The sequence below is a fragment of the Myotis brandtii genome, unplaced genomic scaffold (assembly GCF_000412655.1).
Source record: "Myotis brandtii unplaced genomic scaffold, ASM41265v1 scaffold499, whole genome shotgun sequence".
In the NCBI taxonomy this organism is placed as follows: Eukaryota; Metazoa; Chordata; class Mammalia; order Chiroptera; family Vespertilionidae; genus Myotis; species Myotis brandtii.
This window is the reverse complement of record NW_005369027.1, coordinates 1,903,644-1,928,451: the sequence shown is the minus strand read 5'-3', so window position 1 is coordinate 1,928,451 and position 24,808 is coordinate 1,903,644. Positions and strand designations below refer to the sequence as shown.

The 24,808-nt window shown below is 36.4% G+C and overlaps 1 protein-coding gene across 6 annotated transcripts in view; it reads left to right on the top strand.

Moving 5' to 3' along the window:
• Positions 1 to 24,808, top strand: part of RUFY2 (RUN and FYVE domain containing 2) — a 42,581-nt gene that overhangs the window by 15,746 nt on the left and 2,027 nt on the right. For 2 of the 6 annotated variants that reach the window (XM_014548157.1, XM_005876789.2), the window contains exons 8-17: positions 467 to 536; positions 1,967 to 2,068; positions 2,200 to 2,316; positions 3,806 to 3,973; positions 4,818 to 4,915; positions 7,355 to 7,474; positions 13,712 to 13,841; positions 14,874 to 14,968; positions 20,113 to 20,161; positions 24,683 to 24,760. In XM_014548157.1, the coding sequence (XP_014403643.1) occupies positions 467 to 536; positions 1,967 to 2,068; positions 2,200 to 2,316; positions 3,806 to 3,973; positions 4,818 to 4,915; positions 7,355 to 7,474; positions 13,712 to 13,841; positions 14,874 to 14,968; positions 20,113 to 20,161; positions 24,683 to 24,760 (1,027 nt within the window). Of the gene's footprint in view, positions 1 to 466; positions 537 to 1,966; positions 2,069 to 2,199; positions 2,317 to 3,805; positions 3,974 to 4,817; positions 4,916 to 5,691; positions 7,140 to 7,354; positions 7,475 to 9,831; positions 10,438 to 13,711; positions 13,842 to 14,873; positions 14,969 to 20,112; positions 20,162 to 24,682; positions 24,761 to 24,808 lie in introns of those variants that run through there. The other 4 variants (XM_005876790.2, XM_014548159.1, XM_014548158.1 and 1 more) reach the window with 4 other exon arrangements.

Sequence of the window (24,808 nt, the reverse complement as noted above, 5' to 3'; positions counted from 1 at the left end):
GATAGAGAGTTAGAAACATCAATGAGAAACATCGATCAGCTGCCTCCTGCACGCCCCCTACTGGGGATGTGCCTGCAACCAAGGTACATGCCCTTAACCAGAATCGAACCTGGGACCCTTCAGTCTGCAGGCCGACGCTCTATCCACTGAGCCAAACCGGGTAGGGCAATAATAGTTATCTTTATGTGGAATTTCCATTCCTAAATAGTATAAGTAACATGTAAAAGGGACCCTAAGAAGACAAAAAATGAGCAGCATCAATTGAAATTTTAATAGAAATATATTGATTCTTTTGCTACAGTCTTTATTGTTCTAGTTAAATCAAGTTATTCTGACTTAATGAAATTTCCCACACTAAAAAATTCAGACAGGGCAGGTGGTGAATGTCATTCAACATAGAATCCAGGATCACGTACTTTTTCTTGCCTTTGTGAGTTTGAATGAGTTTTTTCTTCATTAATTTCAGCAGCACAGTCAGCAGTCTCCATTCAAGAGTTGATTCGTTGGAAAAGTCAAATACTAAGCTGATTGAAGAGGTATTGTCATCACAGTGCTAGTATTTGTGATCCTTTTTCATGTTCAGTATGAATGTATTAATAAGCGCACACACATTTTCATTGTGATTGAGACGTTTGAGAGAAACCACATATCTCAGGTGAATCTGAATTGTTTCGAGATACTCAACTTCTAGAAGTGAGCTTCAGAGATGAAACTCATACATACCCTTCTGTAAAGAAGCTGTGCTGCTCATTTTAAAATCTGGATGACTTGAATTTAGATGGTGCATATTTTTTATGTATTAAAAACATTTCATTGTTTTTCTAATTAGAAAGTAGTTTTGGTACATATAGAATACTTCACCTATAAAATTACCTACTAAAATGATACTCTCCCTCTTGTTCCACTAGTCAGATTACTTTCTTTTCAAGCATGATCATATTCACCATTTCTCCACCCTCTCATCTGTAAAATTCATCCCACGTGCTCCAGTTTTCTGCATTTTCAAAGTGGCTATCTGGTGGTCCAAGAACCAGAAATTTATCTTAGCGCTTTTTTTAATACTATTTTTATATAACTTTAAAAAATATCTTTCAAACCATAGATGTATTGCTTTATATTTTCAGAATTATTTCGGGTAGAGGAAGAAGTCTGTTATTTTATTAGTGCTATTTTCCATATGAATTGAAATTATTTTTTTTTAAACTTGCCCAATTTTTTTCAACCCAGGGAACACATGGTTGCTTGCATGTCTGCAGTTAAGAATGCATCTTTGTTTTGATAGTTTGGGATTATTAGAAAGAGCTGCTCACTGGTTTGTGCCTCTTCTTGGCCTTAGGCACTCTGTGAAGTTCAAGTTGTATCCGTGATAAATTATTCAGAATTTTCTTGTGAGCCAACATTGTGGAGTGGCCCCTGCTTCCCTTTCCTTGGATCCTTCTTTTTATTCTGGGCCTCAGAGCCAAGCCACTCAGTTATTCATGTTTAATTCTGATGATGAGAGCTGACTCATACTGGCCCTGGTCGCTCAGTGTGCCATGTGTCACAGGGTATCCTATTTGGTTATCATGAATGTCATTTTCAATGGTAGTGAAACTTTTTTTCCTTATAGATATTTCTGTCTTTACACAAGTCTTTACAAAGTTTAGTTGTTTAACACATAATTCTTTATATGCTTACTTAGGCACTTTTTATTCAGGGCATATTGTAAACCAGATAAGCATAGTATATTTCAATTGACATAATATATATTGACTAACAAAAGAAAATAGTAGAAATTAGTAAATTTCTTTCATTGGTATCTTGGGATAATAGGGGCACATTTTTCTTATGAAAGTTTTTGTAGCTGTGAGATTTTCACTAGCTTTAGGATTTTATTTTCTATTATTGATAGCTGTGAACATAACCTGTAAAGCAAGTATAAATAAAGCTGTTTAAATTTTTTTCTTGCCTGTTTCATAATTTTTAGTTAGCAATAGCAAAGAATAATATCATTAAACTTCAAGAAGAAAATCATCAATTACGAAGTGAGAATAAGTTGATTTTAATGAAAACACAGCAGCACTTAGAGGTAAGTAAAGACAGATTGCAAACAGACTGTCTTGTGTCAGAAATTGTTACTTTTTGGGACTTTGGTATAGACTGCGTATTTCTGTGCTGTATTAACAATAGTGGTTATAGAATAAAAAGTTTTCTTCCTAGGTTACCAAAGTGGATGTGGAAACTGAGCTTCAAACATACAAGCATTCTCGGCAGGGGCTAGATGAAATGTACAGTGAAGCCAGAAAGCAGCTTCGAGATGAATCTCAGCTACGACAGGTAGGATACATTAAAGTTATATGAGTATATTAATAACAGTTATTATTATTACTGATATTATTTACCCTTAAGCAAGCACTACTTAAAATCTCTTTCAGCCTTATTTTCCTCAGTGGAATAGCAATCAATCTCATTCCCTTAATCCCCTCAAATTCTTTAAGTTCCCATTGTATCTGTGTTTTTTAAACAGTGTTTTTAAACTGTTACAGTCGGTGTTTGTGAAATAAATAGATTGTGACCAGCATTACAAAAAAGGAAACAGAATAAAATGACGTATTCAAATTTTAGTAAAATCATATTTAAAATTAACTTATTTTTACCTTTTTAAATTATGAAATACAATACCTACAGAAAAATACAAATGTATAGCTTAATGGATTATAATGTAAATACCTGTATAACTACCTCCCAGGTCAAGAAGAGAGAGAGTATTGTCAGCTTTTTCATCCCTTTTGCTATTTGTCTTTAATATTAGGAAACATCTTTTCCTTTTGGTGTAAAATTCTTTGAGAAAAAATTTTGAGTTATCTTGGCTTTCACTTATATGGACTGCTTCATTTTTCTGTCTAAGGAAAGTCAATATTGAGATTATGAGGCAAAAAATATTTGTGAGCCAGTAGAATAGTAATAATTGACAGAGTGTAGGAAGTTCTTTTCATTTTAGCAAAATATTTATTTATTGATTATATATAGAGAGAAGGGCAGAGAGAGACAGACAAAGAAAAACATCAATTTGTTGTTCCACTTTATCTATGCATCCATTGGTTGCTTCCTGTATGTGCCTTGACCAGCAATCGAATCTGTAACCTTGGTGTATTAGGATGATGCTCTAACCAACTGAGCTACCAAGCCAGGGCTGCATTTGAAAATATTTAGAATGTTGTTATAGGGCCTGATTTATTCCCTTTAGTGGGGCTTATAACTCAAAAGGAGTAGTCTACATATTGAAACTTTTGTTGTTGTTAATCCTCACTCGAGGATATTTTTTAATTGATTCTTTGGAGAGAGTGGAATGGAGGGGGAGAGACAGAGAGAAACATCAATGTGAGAGAGACACATCGACTGCTTGCCTCCCACATGTGCTCCAACCGGGGCCAGGGATCAAGCCTGCAACCAAGGAACGTGCCCTTGACCAGAATCGAACCAAGACCCTTCAGTCCCCGGGTCTGTCCACTGAACTGGCTAGGGCTAGAACTTGTATTTTTTAATCCTCACCCAAGGATATGTTTTTTTATTGATTTTAGAGAGAGGAAAGTAGAGACACAGAGAGAGAAACATCTATGTGGAAGAGAAGGTTGGATTGGTTGCTTCCCATATGCACCCCGACTGAGGATTGAACCCTAAACCTTTTTGGTGCCAGGACACTCCAACCAATTGATCCCCTGGCCAGGGCTGAATAGTAGCTCTTTCTTGGTCTCATTAACTGTTGTGTATCTGACTTTTGACATCCTGAAGTGGCATCTGAATTGAGGATATATTGCAATTACAGGATGTGGAGAATGAGTTAGCTGTACAAGTTAGTATGAAGCATGAGATTGAACTTGCCATGAAATTGTTGGAGAAAGATATCCATGAGAAACAAGATACTTTGATAGGCCTTAGACAACAACTAGAGGAAGTTAAAGCAATTAACATAGAGATGTACCAAAAGTTGCAGGTAAGGAATGTTCTTAAATTCTTGGAATTTCTTGTTATATAAATTGAAAATGAATATTTGTATATAAGGTTTGATTTAAAGCAATGAGGTTTGTTTTATTTCTAAATGGAAGCTTAAGAAATGTAGCAATGAAAAAAGTATCAAAGAACTAAAAAACAAAATCACCTATCTGAATTTGTTTTTTAATGCTGAAAGGTTAACAGCATGAAGGTTAAATCTTTTGGGAAAACTCAATCTAAATATGCACGACATTTTTGTGAACTTTTTAAAAAATATATATTTTTATTGATTTCAGAGAGGAAGGGAGAGGGAGGGAGAGAGATAGGAGCATCAGTGATGACAGAGAATCACACTGGAGATTGAGCCCATAACCCTGTCATGTGTCCGGACTGGGAATCAAACCCCCTGACCTCCTGGTTCATAGGTCAATGCTCAACCACTGAGCCACACAGGCTGAGCTTTGTGAACTTCTTTATACAGTACAGTCCTGAGAAAGATTTGATTGAAATGCTTTACTATGATTGTGAATTCTCTAATAAAGTGACATTTTTGTTAAGTAGACTAGTTACCAAAATCCCTTTACAATTTAATTTGAAAAATAGTGTATGTTACAAGGGCTCATCCTGTTGTCTTCCAAAAACATTGAAGGCTGTTTCCTTTTCCTTTACTATATTTTAAATGAAGACTGGTAGTACTACTGCTTAGTATCATAGGAGTATTTTAATCTGTAAATTAACTCTGCTCATTTCAAAGTAAGAGTCCCATAGCAGAATGGTATATAAAACTTACAAATATTCAGGGTTAAAAATCAAAACCACTATAGCTTTTATGTTTTTCTAAATAGGGTTCAGAAGATAGTTTGCAAGAAAAAAATGAAATAATTGCCCGACTAGAAGAAAAAACCAATAAAATTACTGTAGCCATGAGGCAGCTGGAACAAAGGTACAGCATTTCCAGTCTTAGTTTCTTTTTTCCTTTCTTTCTCCCCCTATTCTTTATTCAACTCTGACATCTGCCACAAAAAAAAAAAAAAACATTAGGAAAATTTAGATTAGGACATGTTTTTCTTTTAGCCCAGCAGAATTTTCCCTTTTTTGTTTTGGTTGTTGCATGGAATCAAGTTGTTTTATATGAAGCTGATTCTTTGGAACGTGCCATTTTATATGTATATATTGTAAAGGCCTAATATCAGCGATTTCATGTGGTTCAATCTATTACATTACATAAAACAAATACACAAACAGAAACCTCGAAAAAATGTAAAGTGAACAAAATTCATGGTGAAATTGTTCCTGATTGGTTTCCATGCATATTGGTTGTCATATCCTTTGTCATTCACCATCTCTCTATCTGAAATCAGGCTTTCTGAGTTGACAGTTGAGTTGTGTTTTCTTTGAGGTAGGCTCCTTAACTCAACCCAAGAGATAATTTTGTTTAAACTTAATTGTTTTATATTGGCATTTTTCACTTTTATTGTTGGAAAATGTAATGTATTTCCATTGACCTGTCATGTTGGTGTCAACATATGTCTTATCATTGCTTTCTTTGAATCTACTTATGAAAAACATAACTATTAATGCTTTATTGACATGAATATTCTTTTATTGACATCCTCTTTCTTCTTTTTTCTTTTTTTGTTTTCTTTATCCCCATTTTTACATTTTGGACATCTTTATTACCTTTTTCTGTCTTTGATTTCTGTCCATTCCATTATGAAGTGACAATGATTTGTTAACTCAAACTAGGACAATTGCAATGTCATTGGTGAAATGTGCCAGCAGTGACACTCAGGACCAGTACAAGCTGGTCAAAGATATATCTTTCTAAAAACCAATGCATTTAAATAGACTAAAAGAGAATCAACAATTTTACAATATATTAAATAGAAAAGAATTTATGCTATTAAGTCTTCTAAAAGGGTGTTAGGGACCCTGTACACTTCTTGATCAGCTGCTGTGTTAATACACTGCCATAAAGCAGAGTGGCTGCACTTGGATTTCCAAAACACATCCTTAGACCCTGTGCACAAGGGCTGATTTTGAGTATTGACCTTTGGAGGTCAGGATTTTCAAATGCAGTTTTATCTTTTTTGCTATTTTTTGGTGGAAAAATATAAAAATTTAGTTTAAAAATAAGTTAATCTTTAGTTTCACAATGTGTTGGCACAGATTCACACCCTCCTACCCCCACTATTGGCCCCTTCCTTGCCTGATGGCTCTTTTACTAATTTTAAAATATGTTTAAAATAGTTTATAACCCAGATTGGCCATCATCTTGTGCTTTAGCTCCTCAAGTTTTTAGTCCCCCTGAGCACTCTTCTGTGATAGCACAGCTTCATGGCCTACCTCACGCTGACTTTTCTTTTAGTTTCTATAACATTATGAAAACACTTGTGTCCCCTACCCCCCACCTTGATATTTTAAATTTAGAGATAACTGGAATGTTACTCTCTTTTCCTTAGAAGTAGCATTCATACTTCTGAAATATGTGAGGTTTCCCCATTGGTATGGTTTTAAGGAAGAAAAGAAGAGGCAATATTTTTGGTTAGTTGAATAGAAATTTCTCTTAGGATTCTCTAAAAGGAATTAATGTCTCTTGAATATTTGGTAGATGTTCTCTTATAAATATGTTGAAGCTACATATAAGAAATCCTAGATTATGTAGGAGTCGGAGTGGAGCTAAGCACAGGGAGAAGCAATGCCTTACAAATAAAAACAAAAAATGGAAATCACATTTTTAGCCAATTTTTAAAATGCAATGATGAGGATCAAAAATAATCTCTAGAGAATGTTGCCAACTAGTACTAAATTCTTTTAAATCTTAAAACACAAACACACATATACATACAGCTTTGGTATAATTTAGTAAATACGTAATGATCCTATGGGGCGGACTAAACTATTATTTGAAGTAATTGCAGGTCTTTGCTCTTGGCCTTGTTAGCACACTTGATTCCTGGTATCCACATCAACATAATATATAACAATGCGGCTTCTTCACCTACTACAGACATAAGTACTTTGCTTTTCATGGTTTTGTAAAAAGACAGTAACATACCTATTATACTTTGACAGTTGATTCATTATGCTCTACAAAAGTGGTAAAGGCTGTATTGCTTTGCATTTGTTAATTATAAACAAGAAATAAAACAAATTTGAAGATAGTATTCTGGGCATATTATATGTTATATTGAAAAAATCACAAGACAATTTTTAGACATTGTGTGGCTCTTTCACGTTTGAGTTTGTGAGTTTCCCCCCAAACTTTGTTTTCATTTAGAAATGTTTCTATTTCCCCATTTTTCTTTTATTTGTCTTCTTCACCCTTTTACACCCTAGTTCTAGCCTCAGTTTTACCCAAAGTTGATTTGAATTACACCAGATTGCAGCAAGCAGAGAAGGCGCAACTGGAAGCTGAAGATGAAGATAAGAAATATCTACAAGAATGTCAGAGTAAATCCGACAGTCTGCAGAAACAAATCTCTCAAAAGGAGAAACAGCTGTGAGTATTTAGCTCTTGGAAAAAATATTTGTATTAATGTAATTTCCACGCACCCCTCTTTCTTTTGCACCTGTGGTAAAATATATTTTCATTTATTTAATGATGCCAGCTGGATTGTAGAGTTCTTAAAAAAAATTAGATAACATACTTATGATTAAAACTTGGTTTTTACTACCTTTATTGCTTATAGAGCGCTTTCAACTGTATTGCTCTTTTTGCTCAAGGAGAGTTTTATTCTTTCTGTTGTTGTTTAATATTAATCTGATGGCCATTGTGTTTCTAGATTCTAAGTATAATAGGCCTTTATAACTCCAAGGAACATCTGTTATCAAAGAACATGATGTTTTCTGAGAACATTTTTATGAGTACTTCATATGATAGGTCTGTATATAGCTAAGTAAAAAGGATGTCAGTATATGTCATTGAGTTGAAAAAAAAAGTTGCAGACAGTATGCTATGCGTATTACCCTATTTTTTATAAAATTAAAACTGCATATGTGTATACTTACATATACATAGAAAAGAGTTTATAAAGAATACAGATTCTGGGATTGACAGGGATATTTTAATTTTACTTTATAAACATTAGTATTTCTCCCCAGCAAATATATATTACTTTTGTTATTAAAAAAACAACAGCCCTAACCGATTTGGCTCAGTGGATAGAGCGTCGGCCTGCGGACTGAAGGGTCCCATGTTCGATTCCAGTCAAGGGCATGTGCCTTGGTTGCGGGCACATTCCCTGTAGGGGGTGTGCAGGAGGCAGCTAATCGATGTTTCTGTCTCATCAATGTTTCTAACTCTCTCTCTTTTCCTCTCCCTTTCTCTCTGTAAAAAATCAATAAAATATATTTAAAAAAACCACAAAAAACAACAGTAGAAAGTAGTTATGTATTGTATAACATATCATTAAACAAGACCACATATCACGTTTGATACATAACTGCTAAGCTGTCTTACGATCTGTTGGTTGAAATGTTAAGTTCTTCTCTGTTCTGACTGATTTTCTCTCTAGCACAGCGGTTCTCAACCTGTGGGTCGTGACCCCTTTGGCGGTCGAACGACCCTTTCACAGGGGTCGCCTAAGACCATCCTGCATATCAGATATTTACATTACGATTCATAACAGTAGCAACATTACAGTTATGAAGTAGCAACAAAAATAATTTTATGGTTGGGTCACAACATGAGGAACTATATTTAAAGGGCCAGAAGGTTGAGAACCACTGCTCTAGCAGATCAATTATTGAAAGAGAATTGGTTAAATTTTCTATAATTTCAAGTAACTTGGACTTAGATATGTCTACTTTCAGGTCTATCAGTTTTTGTTGTATTCCGAAGTTTTGTTGTTTAATGTCTACACATTTATGATTGCTATGTCTTCTTAGTGAATTGATCTTTTTATCATTATATAATGTGCCTCTTTGTCTCTGGTAATTTTATTTGCTTTGAAGTCTACTTTATCTGAATTAATTTAGCCACTTCTGCTTTCTTTTGATGAGTGTTTTTATTAAACAAAAGATTAATGTTTGCATTTTTCTGCCATTTTACTTTCAGCCTTAATCTTTATCATTTTATTTGAAGTAAGTTTTTTATAGTTTGGTCTTTGTCTATTCTGCCAGCCTCTCTTTATATATATAATTTTTTAAAATTGATATCAGAGTAGAAGGGAGAGGGAGTGAGAGACAAAAACATCAATGATGAGAGAGAATCATTGATCGGCTGCCTCCTGCACCCCCCCCAACTGGGAATCGAGCCCTCAACCCCCCGGGCATGTGCCTTGACTGGGAATCAAACTGTGACCTCCTGGTTCATAGGTCAACGCTCAGGCACTGAGCCACACCAGCTGGGCCAGCCTCTCTTTTAATGATGTAGTTAGCCCATTTATATTTAGTGTATTGTTGATATATTAGAGCTTAAGTCTGCTATTTTATTGTTTTTCTGGTTTTTATTTCTGTTTCATTTTCCCTGCCTTCCCATGTGTTACTTGAACATTATTTAGAATTCCTTTTTGATTTATCTGTAGTGTTTTGTTTTGTTTTTAGAATTAGGGTCATTTATTGGAGTATGTCAACAGAGAACCCAGGAGATGGGAATAAGTATTAGGGGCTTGAAAGTGGGCTTGGAGTACAGGAGCCCATCCTGGGAGAATGATCAGGTCCCAGGCCTGTGCTGAAGAATTTGTCAGGGAGTACCCAGAGGTATGGTGAAGGAGAGGTAGTCCCCAAGGGCGCCCCAACGGGGCCGGTAGATCTGGAAGATGGTGATCCAGGTGATGAGTATAATCACCCAAAAAAGGAAGCCCACAGCAGAGCGCCAGGCATAGCCTTTGATTTGGCTCTGCTCTGTGTATGCAGGGACAAGGAAGGCCTCTCGGAAGAACCAGATGTTGACCAACCAGAGAAAAGGCAGGAAAGCAAACCCACCCAGGTAGTACTTGCGGCACAGGTTCAACTTCTCTTCGTTGGACACCCGCTCCAAGTTCATAGTGGCGCTAGGGCTAGGTCGTTCCGTGGGTCTGAGGGGCAAGACGCTGAGATGCAAGGATGGAGAAAATCCATTCCCCAGTGGTTTACTTCCTCCGGATTTGTGGTGTTTTTTAGTGTATTTCTTTGTATAGGTTTTTTTTAGTGGTTGCTCTACACATTATGTATTGCAACTTTTCACAGTCTACTGGTAACATTCTATTACTTTAAGTACGGAAGCCTTACCTCCACTTTATACCCTCTCTCCTTTATAATACGACTTGCTTAAGTATTTTCTCTACATAATATTGAGAAGCGCGTCAGTGTTATAATTTGTGCTTCAACCTGTAAACATAATTTAGAAAATTTTCTTTTTGTTATTCTTTCTTCATTCCTGATGTCCCAAGTTTCTTATTTGTGTCTGAAAAACTTCCTTCAGCCATTCTTTGAGGGTAGGTGTGTTGACAACACATTTTTAAAAAAATATATATTTTATTGATTTTTTACAGAGAGGAAGGGAGAGGGATAGAGAGTTAGAAACATCGATGAGAGAGAAACATCGATCAGCTGCCTCCTGCACACCCCCTACTGGGGATGCACCCGCAACCAAGGTATATGCCCTTGACCGGAATCTAACCTGGGACCTTTCAGTCCGCAGGCCGATGCTCTATCCGCTGAGCCAAACCGGTCAGGGGGACAACACATTTTCTTATGTGTTTTTTTTTTTTTCCATTGGAAAACATCTTGATTGATTTCACCTTCATTTCTGAAGAATATTTTCAGGGTATCCTTAGAATTCTAAATTGATCTTTTTGTTCAGCACTTGAAAAGTGTTGTGCTTTCTTTTGGTCTTCATAGTTTCTGCTGAAAAATAAACTGTCATTTTAATTGTTCTTCTAATTACTCTCAAGATTCTTTTATTAGATTTATCCTATTTGGGCTTTGGTCAGCTTCTTGAATCTTTAGGTTTATCTTTACCAAATTTGGAAAAATTTTGGCCATTATTCAGATATTTTTTCAGTTTCACATGCTTTCTCCTCTCCTCTGGGACTCTCAAACATAAATGTTAGATCTTATTTATTTATTGTTTTTCCTATATTTTTATTGATATCAGAGAGGTAGGGAGAGGAAGAGAAACATCAGTGATGAGAAAGAATCATCGATCAGCTGCCTCCTGCATGCTCCACATTGGGGATCAAGCCCACATCCTGGGCATGTGCACTGAATGGGAATTGATCCGTGACCTTCTGGTTCATAGGTCAACGCTGAGCCGTGCCGGCCAGGCAGATCTTTTTTTAAAATAGTCCCACAGGTCCCTGACACTCTTACTTTTATTTTTTAGTCTATATTCTCTCTGTTGTTCATATTGGGTAATTTCTGTATTGAAGTTCATTCTTTCCTCATCTTCCTTCCCTCAGTGAGTCTATCCAGTGAGATTATTGTATATTTCAGTTCTAAGATTTCCATTTGGCTCTATATCTCCTTCCTTCCCTTCTTTCCTTTCCTTCTTCCTTTTTTATTTTTGCTGGAACTTCCTATTTTTTTTTCATTTGTTTCAAGCATGTTTTTTTTTTTTTTTAATTCTTTATTGTTAAAGTATTACATAAGGCCCTAACCGGTTTGGCTCAGTGGATAGAGCGTCGGCCTGCGGACCAAGAGGTCCCAGGTTCGATTCCGGTCAAGGGCATGTACCTTGGTTTCGGGCACATCCCCAGTAGGTGTGCAGGAGGCAGCTGATCGATGTTTCTCTCTCATCGATGTTTCTAACTCTCTATCCCTCTCCCTTCCTTTCTGTAAAAAATCAATAAAATATATATTTTTAAAAAAACCAAAAACATTTTGATGACTATCCTTATTTATTTTTGGTATTATGTTATATTTATATTATGTAGTTTTGGTTTTTAGGAAGGGATCATGCTACATGCTCTTTAGTATCTTGTTTATTGTATTACTACATATCACTTAATATAGGTCTACACCATCATATCACAGTTAACCTAAACAAATCCTTTAATCTGAAAAATTATGCTTTATTGAGTTTGCATATCTTTGACTACAAGTGATAGCTTGCATTTCTTTATTTTGTGAATTGTCAGTTTATAATTATTTTTTTTCCCTTCGTGTACAGCTTTTTTTTTGGTAAGAGTGCTTTATCTATTTACTCTAGGTTTTTCACCTATAGTGAAAGTTTTCTAAAGTTTATTATTAATTTTTTAACATTGTTCATAGTCTACTGCTTTTTATTTACAAAATTAAAATTTTTATAGTTACATTTTTCCTTTTTTTCTCTATGATTTTCTGCTTTTGGTGGTCAGCATGTTTTGACAATATATTTATAGTAATTAAAAAAAAATTTTAATTTGTTTTTTCACTCAGTATTTTTTATTTTGAGAGTACATTTATTACAGTTGGGGACAGTGAAACAAGGAAGGGCTTAGGATAGAAGCAGCAACATGAGAGATCCTAGGCGGTGCTTCGTTGGCCTCCTAGAAAGTTATAGGAAAGTGAGCCCCACAGGGCTGTGGACTCACTGAGAAGTAAAAGTCAAGTGACAAGTGACCCAGGCAGGGCTGCTTTAAGCTCACTGAGAAGTGAGAAAAGGGGGCCTTGGAGACAGGCCCAGAAGCTTAGCCCAAGATGAGCTGCTGCTGCCCATTGCTCCACTGGATGCAAGTCTCATGGGGACCCTTAGAGTTTAGGAGATGCTCGCCTGTAGGGGAGGAAAGGTGTGGGGTCTGCAGGGGGGAGGGGAGCTCGCTTCACTTAGTTTTTTCTGATTGTGGATGATGATAAGGCCACTCACTCAGTAAGGCACTCTGTACTTTGGGTACTTTAGTGGTAGTAATATTATATTTTCCCCTATGTATTCCTTTTAAATTTGTAGTAAAATAGTATTTATCAACAATTTGTAAATTCTATTTTGAGGTATTCTCATCAACTCGAATTATAAAATCTGAAGTTTACTTCACTGAAAAAGAACCTGGCTGTAAATGGAAATGCTAACTTAATGAGGAAACAGATGTAATAAAAATATTAACACAAGATATTAAAATAATGTAATATTCTCAGTATTATGATATATTGTAATTGAAATGTAAAGTATTAGAAACTGTAGCATTATTAGTATATACTCCCCTGTTATACCTACTTGTGAGCAATAATTATCGAACTGAAGGAATTTCACAACTTCTGTTTTGTCAGCTAGTACCTGTTGTTAGAATGTTGAAGTAGTGCTTTCAAATGTGGACTGGCATTTCCAGGAAGTGTGGATTTTCCCCAGTGTCTCCTTGGTCTTACCGTCTTGTAATTGGTCAGCTTCTAACAGTAATCTAAGTAGCTCTTTGTACCAGAGCTGGTTTTTCTATTACTGATGTTAAGCTGATTTAGTGGTTGCTATAATTTTTATATCAGAAGAGTACTTTTCATTAGTTGTAAAATTTTTCACATGGTACAGAAATGTAAATAAAACCCCATATTTCTCACACACTACACTGTTACTTGTAACCAGTTGTAATAGTATAGTGTGGCCTTTCAGGCATTTTCTATGCAAATTATTGTCTAGCAAGGAGTTTTTGTGGTTGGCAATTAAACTGGTGCTTTGGGATCAGAAAATGCCATGCTGCTTAATTTGTTTATCAAAAAATATTTATGAAAGGAAATATGAAGAAATGAATTATAAAGGCAAAAATAACCCAAAAGATGCTCTGTTAAAGAATACATACAACTGTCATGTGAGCAGCAGTACTGAGCTTCTGTTTGTTTGTCATTCAAGGACGCAACTGGAAACTGATTTGAAGATTGAGAAGGAATGGAGGCAGACTTTGCAGGAAGATCTTCAAAAGGAAAAAGATGCTTTATCTCATCTTAGAAATGAGACCCAACAAATCATTAGTCTTAAAAAAGTAAATGGTGGTAAAACTTTTAAAAATTACATTTTGATGAAAGTTATTTATAAAGAGAATCAAATCATAATTTACATTTATACCAAGGAAACAATATAATAGTCATCTTAAAAAATATTGGTAAGGAGCCCTAGCCTGTTTGGCTCCGTGGATAGAGCATCGGTTGTGGGCTCAATCCCCAGTAGGGGGCATGCAGGAGGCAACCGATTGATGATCCTTTCTCATCATTGATATTTCTATCCCTCTCCCTTCCTCTCTGAAATCAATAAAATTATATTTTAAAAAATAGTAAGGAGAGTAAATGAATAGAAAATAGTTGATAGTTGATAGAGCAACTATGAAATAGCTTTGGACATATAATTTTGTTTTTTACTTTTAAATTTATTTTTATTGACAGTATAACAGATGCCCTCCACGTCCCCCTTTTGCCCTCCTCCACCTGCCCCGCCCCACCCCACACCTTCACTGCACTACTGTCTGTGTCCATGGGCTAGGCATATCCTATATAATAAAAGGATAATATGCAAATCAACTGAATGGTGAAATAACTGGTCACTATGACATGCACTGACCACCAGGGAGCAGATGCTCAACGCAGGAGCTGCCCCCTGGTGGTCAGTGCGCTCCCACAGGGGGAGTGCCACTCAGCCAGAACCCTGGCTCATGGATGGCAAGTGCAGCAGTGGTGGCGGGAGCCTCTCTTGCCTCCACTGCAGGCAGGCAGTAAGGAGCGAGGGGTCCCAGACTGCAAGAGCCCTGAACTGTGAGAGGGATGTCTGACTGCCAGCTGGGGATCGGGCCTAAGTCAGCAGGTGGACATCCCCCGAGATTCGTGCACCAGGCCTCTAGTATACATATAAGTTCTTTGGTTAATCTTTTCCTGTCCCCCCTCCACTCTGAGATCTGTCAGTCAATTCTGTTTTTTATAAAAAGCTAAAGGATTTGTGTTCCTAATTAATGGTATGTATATAATGTGGAGTTTTCTTGTTTCTTTCTTTTAAATTGTGTTGTTTTTTTTTTACTGTTTTGAAGGAGTTCCTTAACCTCCAGGATGAAAATCAGCAGCTGAAAAAAATATATCATGAAAAGGAGCAAGCTCTTCAAGAACTTGGCAACAAACTTAGCGAGTAATTTCTCTTTTTTCCTTCAACTAAGTAGTCATTGATTTTTATTAAGTGTGCCAAACCAAATAGGCAGAAAAGTTTAAATATAGAAAAGAAAGGTAACTATTAAAAACAAAAACTTTGAAGATTAACAAATAAGATTACAGACAGTCCTCGGGTTATGTTGGCCTCAACGTACATCATTTCGTGGTTACATTACGTTGCTATCTCCCATTTATTTATAAAAAAAAAAAATGTTCCATCATTTCAACGTATGTATATACGTGCTTTATGTTTTTTTCATTTGTTTACCACAGTAAAGGTCAGGAATTGTTATCTTTTATTTTTTTTTTACTGTTTCACTTCATTACTGCTGTGTGTGCGCTCCATGTGAGTGACGTAGGTGCTTATGTAGGTGGGTTCCGACTTACGTTGAAAACCGCGTTAAATCGCGCCATAGGAACGGATCTCTGATGTAACCCGAGGACCTACTGTATAGGGTAGAGAGATTTTATTAAGTTTTCATATTAGATCTTGGCTCTGAACATTTTCTAGGAGATGAAAGCTAAGACTTTTGTTTAATTTCTTTAAATCAGAGTATTCAGGAGTTAGATTTTTCTCAGAACAACAGAAGCCAAGTTTTAAAAATATCTGGAGACAGCTTTTGCAGAGTGTTTTGAGGAGGAGCCAACATTGTGGGAAGTGAAGGGTATTTTATCCCGCCTGGAGTAGGGGCTTGGCTTCAAACAGTGTGGTTGGTTCTATTGCAATGAAATGTTGTTGGGTTCCTACAAAGACAAGAAAGAGAAATGTTCTGTCTCACATATTCCTCCTCGTTTCCTGTGGTCTGCATTTTGCTAAAGATGGGATTCCATTAAGAAGTCTTGAAACAAGTTTCCAAGGGCAGGGGAAGAATAGTTCACTAAAACCACAAAAGGAAACATTAGCTTTCTAACAGTTTTTATTTCTACAAATTCAAAGAACAACTGCATTGTGATTCTGGCATCCATTTACTTAGCATTTTGAACCAGATCCAGTGCTAAGTGCTTATTACCTTTTTTCCATTCATTCATTTGATAAATACTTGTTGACCTTCTGCTATGTGCCAGGCACTATTCTAAATGCTAGGGACTCAACAGTGAAGAATCCCCACAACAAAAAATGTTTACATTTAGTAGGATCATAAAGGTTTAATATTAAAACAGATTAGAATAGTTAAACAAGGAATGTGTCTTACTTTTCACCCATCTCTCATTCAACACGAGAAATTTTATAGTTGTAGTGAAAGCATGGTCTTTTGACTGTTCAGATAGCTGAATTCAGACTTGGTTTTTCCTTTAGTCTAATTCATGGTTTCTCAAATTTCAGTTTTCATGAAAATCACTGCTCAAGGACAGATACACTCAACAGTCTATACTGAAATTTATTGACTAAGGAATTTTCAAGGGTTATTTTGACTACTAAAATTTTTCATTGTAAACTGCATTCTTAATCCCTGTGTAACTCAGCTGTATGCATGTTTTTTCTGAAGTTTGCGCTTTTTTTACTTAAGAATACATGTTAGAAGTTTTTCCATCTCAGTACATAAAGATATGCCTTAGGATGAATGTGCTATCATTTTTTTTTTATTTATATTTATTGGTTTAGAGAGGAAAAGGGAGAGAGAAAAACATTGATTTAAAAAAATATATATTTTATTGATTTTAGAGAGGAAGAGGGAGAGAGAGATAGAAACATCAATGATGAGAGAATCATTGATTGGCTCCTCCAGCATGCCCCCCCCACTAGGTATCGAGCCCACAACACAGGCATGTGCCCTTGATAGGAATCGAAACTGGGACCCTTCAGTCCCCAGGCTGATGCTCTATCCACTGACCCAACCCAGCTAGGGCGAGAAAAATATTGATTTGTTCTATTTATTTATGCATTCATTGGTTGATTCGTTTGTGCCCTGACTGGGGATCCAACCCACAATCTTGGTGTATTGGGACAACACTCTAACCAACTGAGCCACCTGGCCAGGGCCATGAGTGTGCTATCATTGAAACTGTTTCTTATTTTTAAAAAACTGTTTCTAATTTTTTAAATAACCCTGCCCGGCCAGCATGGCTCAGTGGTTGAGCGTTGACCTATGAACTAGGAGGTCACAGTTCAATTCCTGGTCAGGGCACATGCCTGTGTTGAAGGCTTGATCCCCCATGGGGAGCATGTAGGAAGCAGCTGATCAATGATTCTCTCTCATCATTGATGTTTCTATCTCTCTCTCTCTTACTTCCTCTCTGAAATAAGTAAAAATACATTTAAAAAATGAACACCACCCAGTATTTGTGAACATCTTTGTATGTATATGTTGATATATCATGATATACTTTATTAATGAGTATATCTAAAAATTAAGTTTAGAGAGATGATTGCTGGGCCAAAAGGATGTGCTTTCAAATTTTTTGATAGTGCCAAATTACCCAGCACTTCACTGTTAAACCCTTCCTCCAGAAAGAAGTAGGAGAGAATGTTTATTTTTGCCAGTTTGATAACTGAAAATACTGATTTATACTTCTTTAACCATGAGTAGGGTTGAACTTCTGTTTGTGTTCTATTTGTATTGTAGTTTATATACTTTGTACATATTTTGGTTGGATTGCTTATCTTTTTCTTATGGGACCTTTGTAAATTGTTATACACAGCATACATCTTTTTCCCCCCACTTTGTCATTTGTCTTTTTTACTTTAGGATATATGTAGTTTTTTCCTTGCTAATGTTTGAATTTTTATGGGGCAGCTTTATTAGTTTTCCTTTTCTGCTTCTGAGACCCATATTCCCTAAGATATGGGTAGGGCCAATTGTGAGTCAAAACACATTCTATCTTGGTCAACTTTAGTCCTCTTCTGCAATGATGAGACTTTAATCAGGGCTGGAGGGAAGGAACAATAGCCCTGTGAGTTTTCCCAGACTATCAGTTTATCTGCTGAAATACTCTTCTTCCTCTATTCCTATGATTGTATTATCAGATTGGATTAAGTAAAAATAAATTCCTCCCTAATACAAAGGATGATGAATATCTCTTTAAAAATTTGTTGATGATGAGGGCCTGAGGTTGGCTCAATACTTTAAAACATCTTTTTATTGAGTTTAGAGAGGAAGGGAGAGGGAGAGATAGAAACATCAATGATGAGAATTACTGATCGGATGTCTCCTGTGTGCCCCACACAGGGACTGAGCCTGCAACCCTGGCATGTTCCCTTACTGGGAATCGAATCATGACCTCCTGGTTCATAGGTACATGCTTAACCTTTGAGCCAAGCCGGGCTGATAGCCCTTTTCTTTAGGCTATTTGGCAGTTTGTATTAGAGAGAGGCAAGGTTTTTAGAGTCCATATTTGTGAATGAAAATATTTTAACTGGCAATATATTAATACCAGTAAGTTTTCATGAAGTATTTCTATAGTGAATGCCATTAAGGTACTTTCAAAACAGCACAGTTACTGTTTTGGCCATTATTCCCACTAGCATCAGTGTTCCTTGGGCACTGAATTCAGCCAAGAAAATTTGATTATTCAGGTAATATTTTTATACTGTATAATTTTACATTGGTTATTCCCAATGTTAGAGTCAGTATGAGCCAGGTAAAAGCCTACCATATTTTTATGTCTTAGAATAAAGAGCATTTGTAGGGTGAAGCAAATTCCTAATGTTCTGCTTCATCTAGTATTTGATATAACTTTTGAGTCAGTAATCTCATCTCTAAGTTCTAAGAAAAATAATATAAATGTTTTGGTCATTCCAATTTTCATGAGTAATTTTTGTGGCAAAAATTTTGAAACAAATTGAAAGTTCAGTAGATAATTACATAAATTACTTTATATTTTTTTATGGTATACTTGTAACCATTTACTATAATAATGTGGCAGATACTAAATAGGAAGTCAGTACCTTTGAGCCTTTTAGGATATATTGGTAAGTGCTGGTTATGGAAATTTGTGTCAATAATGATTCCATATAAAATACACACATTCATGAACATGTAGAGATTATCATCGCTGGATAGTGGGCTCTCAGGTAATTAAATATTGCTATTTGTAATATGCATGTTCATTAATGTGTATTTTCAAAAGAAAAAGTATTACATAAAACTGAAACTCATAGGTAACAGTATGGTGGTTACCAGAGAGAAGGAAGGGGTAGTAAAGGGTAAAAGAGGCCAAAAAATGGTGACAGGCCCTAACTGGTTTGGGCTCAATGGATAGAGCATCAGCCTGCTGACTGAAGGGTCCCAGGCTTGATTCTAGTCAAGGGCACGTACCCGGTTGCAAGCTCCTCCCCAGCTCGGGCCATGGTCAAGGGCTCATGCAGGAGGCAACCAATGGATGTGTTTCTCTCACATTGATATTTCTCTCTGTCTTTCCCTCTCTCTTCCATTCTCCCTAAAAATCAATGAAAAAATATCCTCGGGTGAGGATTAACAAAAACAAAAATCAATAAAAAAAGTAAAAAGTTAAAAAAAATATTAAATGGTGATGGAAGATGATTTGACTTTGGGTGGTGGGCATACAATGCAATATACAATCATATATCATAGAAATGTACACTTGAAACCTATGTGATCTTATTAACCAGTGTCACCCAGTACATTCAATTAAAGTATTAATATTATATCTTCCATAATTTCTCCTCTCTTTTGCATCTGTTAGACAAATAATGTGTATAATGGTAGCATGTGGGCTTTGTGGTCACACAGACCAGGGTTTGAATCCTGGCTTCCCCAGTTACTACTTCTGTGACTTGTTACAAGTGACTAAACCTCATCAGAGCTCACTTTCTTCATCTTTAAAATAGTTTTTTTCCAAAAAATGATTAAGTGAGATTATGCATGCAAAGGTTATAGCATAGTGTCTGGCATACCATAAGCCAATAAATGATAGCTATTATTAATACTAATACTGTCATAATCACATGAAAATGTATTTTAAAAAGCAATTTTTAAATTTAAGGAATACATTTTTGCTTTCAGACAGAAAATATAAAATATAATCCCACTAGCCAAAGATTAGAATCATGTATGATATACAATTTTATATTCTGTGTAAAAGCAGTACCTTTCTAATAAATTACCAGATGTCCTATATTTAATTATGTGTACTGAAATTTGGACTTATTTGTAATCTTTTTAGATCCAAACTTAAAATAGAAGATATAAAAGAAGCCAACAAAGCATTGCAGGTGAGTAGAAAGTGTTTTCATCAAGTAGGAAGGTATATATATATGTAAAAAAGTCTTCAGTAGAAGGTAAAGACATCCTATCTAATAAAAGGGTAATATGCAAATTAACCGCCACTCTATCACAAAGATGGTGGTGCCCATAGGAACAGAATGGCAGTGCCCAGTCCTCTCAGCCCCGCCAGAGTCCCCCAGTCCCGGGAGGGGCGGCGCGACCGCTGAGAGCGGGCAGCGTGAGCGGCCTGGCGGAATGCTTGCTTCGTCACCGCGCTGGAGCTGACACGGACAGGGATAGGGATGGGGGGCTGGCCCGCAGCCTCCGCGGCTGAGTGCAGGCCTGGAGAGGAGATGGCGGGCCCGTTTCCCATGGAAGCGGCGCAGCTCCCTCCCGCCTCCCATGGAATGAACGCAGGTCCCTCCCAGCTCCCGTGGGTGCTGGCAGCTCGCTTTCGCCTCCTGTGGAAGCCGCACAGCTCCTGGTGGCACGCTGCAGTTCCTGCTGCCTCCCACGGAAGCGGTGGGCAGCCTACTTGATGCGATACCGCACGATGGGCTACTAGTACAAATATAAGGTATATTATTGAATCCTAGGATTTATAGAGGCAGAAACATTGAATAGGGAGTCTGGGTGATGGGGATCCAGCTCTTCCTTATACTTTTAGAACCACATTTTAATTATTTTCATATTGGAAATGACCTTGGGAATAATTTGTCCATTTTCCTACAAAGTGTGGCATGACAGAATGAAATTGCCTTTGAATTGGAGAATCCTTGAGTTCCTATGCCAGTATATTACTAGTTTTTGACTTTAAGCAAGTCTATTCTCATGAAGTGTTTCTTTTTCTTAAATGGGCTTATGATTTTACATAGGGTTGCTTTGAATGTTGGGTAGGTTAAGATATGTGAAAGTGGTATAATTTATCAGTATATGGTTCTGAATGCGTTTGATGGATGCAAGAATCCCTTGTACAACACAGAAAATACAGTCTGAGTACTTAGTGACAGGTGGCTCTCTTCTGCACAAGCTACCCATTTTGCTTTTTTATCAAAGTGTTACATGAAAATAATGTAAAAGGTCAGATAGTGCTAGAAACAAATTATGGTAGCAGTCTCTTGTTCTTCATCCTCTTGTCCCTTTTGCACCCTAGGTCTGTCCTCGTAAAGGGAACTACTTGCAGTTCTTCTAGTTGTTTCTTAAGGCATTTATCCCTGTTTATAAACAATATGCAGTATATATTGTTTGCTCTTTATTTAAAATCTATTTTTGACCTATTGCCTGGTTAACATGATGGACGTGATGGATGAGTTTTGCTCCCTCTCACTCTCGTGTGTCGTCTTTTCACTGTCCTCCCAGTATAATTAAAAGTTTTTGTGGAATTCACTTAACATTCTTTTTCCCCCCCACTTAAAATTCTTTATTATAACTATTTAAATATTGTTCTTTGCTAGGCCAGGTAATATATTGTAATTATGTTTTTTCAGCTACTTTTTATTTCTGGAGTTAATTGCCTTTTATTTTTAAAATTTAGTTGTACTTGAATATCAACATTTTCTTGTACCTGTATAAAATGCTTCTTGATAAAAATTTTGCACATGGTAAATTAATCAGGTTAATTGGTTTGTTCTTTTTCCCTTTGGTTATCTCTCTGCTCTACTGCCATTCTTAGAATCCCTTTGACCTTTTTCATATGTTAGAGTTCCTGTTAAACTGAATCCTGTAACTTTCTTGGTTTACTCACTTGTTTTGGTCACTGCTTCAGTAACTTCTTGGAAAGTGAACCCCAAAATAAAGACTTTAAGAATTTGCACATGCGCATATGCCTTTATTTTGCTCTCTTTTTAAGGAGATGGGTAGGAATGTTTGCCCTCCTGTTATTATTTAAAGACTGTGAAATATTTTTTGCTGTTAAAAGATATGTATATGAGGCATATAGTACAGCTTTAAAATACTGACATACTCTCTGCTTTAGCTTATAAATTTAATAGAACACGTATTTGTGTTCCCTGATTGCATTCTTCTCCCTATAGTAACAATTTTATATTTTGTGTTATCATTGTTGTTTTTCTTTAGTTTTATCATCCATGTCTATTTTTAACAAAATATTACCTAGATGTCCGGATTTTCAAATGTATGAAAATAGATTTGTGTGTGATGTGTGTTTTTTTGAGCAGTTGTTGGGTCTGGGACAGCTGTCCTAGTTTACTACATTCTGGATTTTATCTGATTGCTTGCTCAGAGTAATCTTTTTCCCCATAGTCTTGTTTTTCTATGCCGTTGTTGCCTGAAAACTGGACGTTAAAGAAATCTCAAGGCTTATGCAGCTTTCAGAGACTTATTTCTGCTACCATATTTTTAATATTCAGCAGGCTCTTATTTGCTCACTTTCCCTTTTTAAAATAGCACCGTTTTCTCTCTCAGGATATTCATTATAGTTTCTGTAAAGTTTTTTGGTACTGCCATTCTGTATTTCATTCTGAATTTGTTTCTTTGGCTAAAGTATCTCGTGCCCGTCATTCCTCAAATGTTGAATAATCCCATTTCAATTTTTAAAAAATTGGGGTGCCCGTGCAATGGTTGGATGGATGAGGGTTGGTTGTTATAGACTGGTAGGCTTCAGCTTAGAGAAACCTGTTAACTAGCAAACTGCTGGGTATCCTTTGCAAATAATGGTAGAACAGGACTTCCCTCTGGGGCAGTTGAGTTTCTCCAGAAAAAGGATCCTCTAATGTCCTGTCTGGTGGTGGTGGTGGTGTATAAGTTGGGTGACTTACATTCTGGAAATTGGGCAGAGAAAAATAGCTATTTATTTGCAGAGTAATAGTTTGTTCTCTTATAGTCTTGGCTCTGCTTGTAAACAGCATGTTTCCTTGAGAAAGCAACTCCAGCTCTCTGGACCGCATTTTCTTCTCTTGATAAAATGAGAGCTGTAGGTGCTGATCTCAGCCTGTCCTGGGGAGACAGGCCGGGTAAATTCAGTCAAATTACAGTAAGTTTGAAAAGCCCAGCTCTGGTATCAGAAAGGTTCTCTCTGAATCTAATGGTGCTGCTTGGGAATCTGCTTCACATCAGGTTCTCCAACCCTTACAGGCAAAGCTGAACAGGAAGGAGAGCTGCTTCTAACAGGTGGCTTTGGGGCATTTGGCAAATCACTTCCCTTTTTCTTGGTGCTCAAGTAGGATTGGATTATCTTTTAAGGTCCTATGCCGTGCTTAAGAAAAAAATCCACAATTCAAATAATTTGATTCTTTGCAGGTGGTGTTGGAGCTATCTGGTTTTTAAAGCCTTCACTTCTTACAATCCTGTGTTCCAAGGAGCCTTAGACTGCCTCAAATGCATTAACCCTGAACACCATTTGTCTTACTTCTGCTAGGAGATAATACGTGCTAGTTATTAAGACTGCAAAAACAGTAATATCTGAAATTAACCTTGTGATTTTTATCTGTAAAAGCTTAGTCCTTTTTCCTTTACAATTTTGTCAGGAATCTTTTAAGAAAATTCAGATTTTGGGGAATGTATCTGTGGGCTTTTTTACTTGGAGGATTTTTCTCTAGTTAGGTGATAAAGGTCCCTATGCCTAGAGGTCAAAAGCATCAAGGACTCTCCACCTGGGTCTTTTTATCATAAAACTAACACCATCTAACAAAGTTGCTTTTATAAGAAAAAATGTTCTTCCTAACCAAGATCTTGATTGGTTAAGAATGGGTCAAATTAAAAATTTTAGGTAAGAAAATCCCACCTGTTTAAGATACTTACATATACTTTTTACTAAGGAATAGACACAGTAGCTATTAAATTTGTGTTATAGAACTTGAGGGAAACTAATGGCCATGTGAAACTGAATTTAAGGTGAAGTCTTAATGAACTCAAATATCCGATTTCCAAATTCTCAAGTTTTAGGGAATTACTGTATAAAGTCACCTAATGCCAAACTCAAATGCATTTCAGTGAAAATTTGCCCTTGTTAGACTAAATAAATAATCTTTAAGGTTCTTTCCTTAGAGAAAACTCCCATCAGTAATAGGTTTTTATTTAAAAAATTTTTCATGAAAATATAAACATGTAATTGTAGAGTAAAAACAAACCAGTATTCAGTTTCATTATTTACCGACATGTGGCCAATCTTGTTATATATATATCCCACATCCTGTCCCTTCTCCGATTATTTTGAATTGAAGCTCACATTTAATTTACAACTATTTCAGTATATCTCTCTCAAAGAGAAAGGACTCATCTAAAAAAAAATTATACACATATTTTTTATTAATTTCAGAGAGGAAGGGATAGAAACATCAATGAGAATCATTGATCCTCTATTGGGGATCGAGCCCACATCACAGGCCATTCCTGACAGGAAACCCGTGACCTCCTAGTTCATAGGTCAGTGCTCAATCAGGGAGCCACACCGGGCAGGCAAGACTAGTTTTTGATTCTGCACCTGTATACATTCCTGTAAAGTGTTCTAGGTTAAAAATGTTTCCACATGTAATTTAGTGTTATCAATTTGAGCATTTTCCTCCTCCTAGGGACTGGTTTGGTTGAAAGACAAAGAAGCAACACATTGTAAGCTCTGTGAAAAGGAATTCTCACTCTCTAAGAGAAAGGTAAGCGAAGTAGCAAATCCAAAAGTTTCGGTGCAAATATGGCTTTTA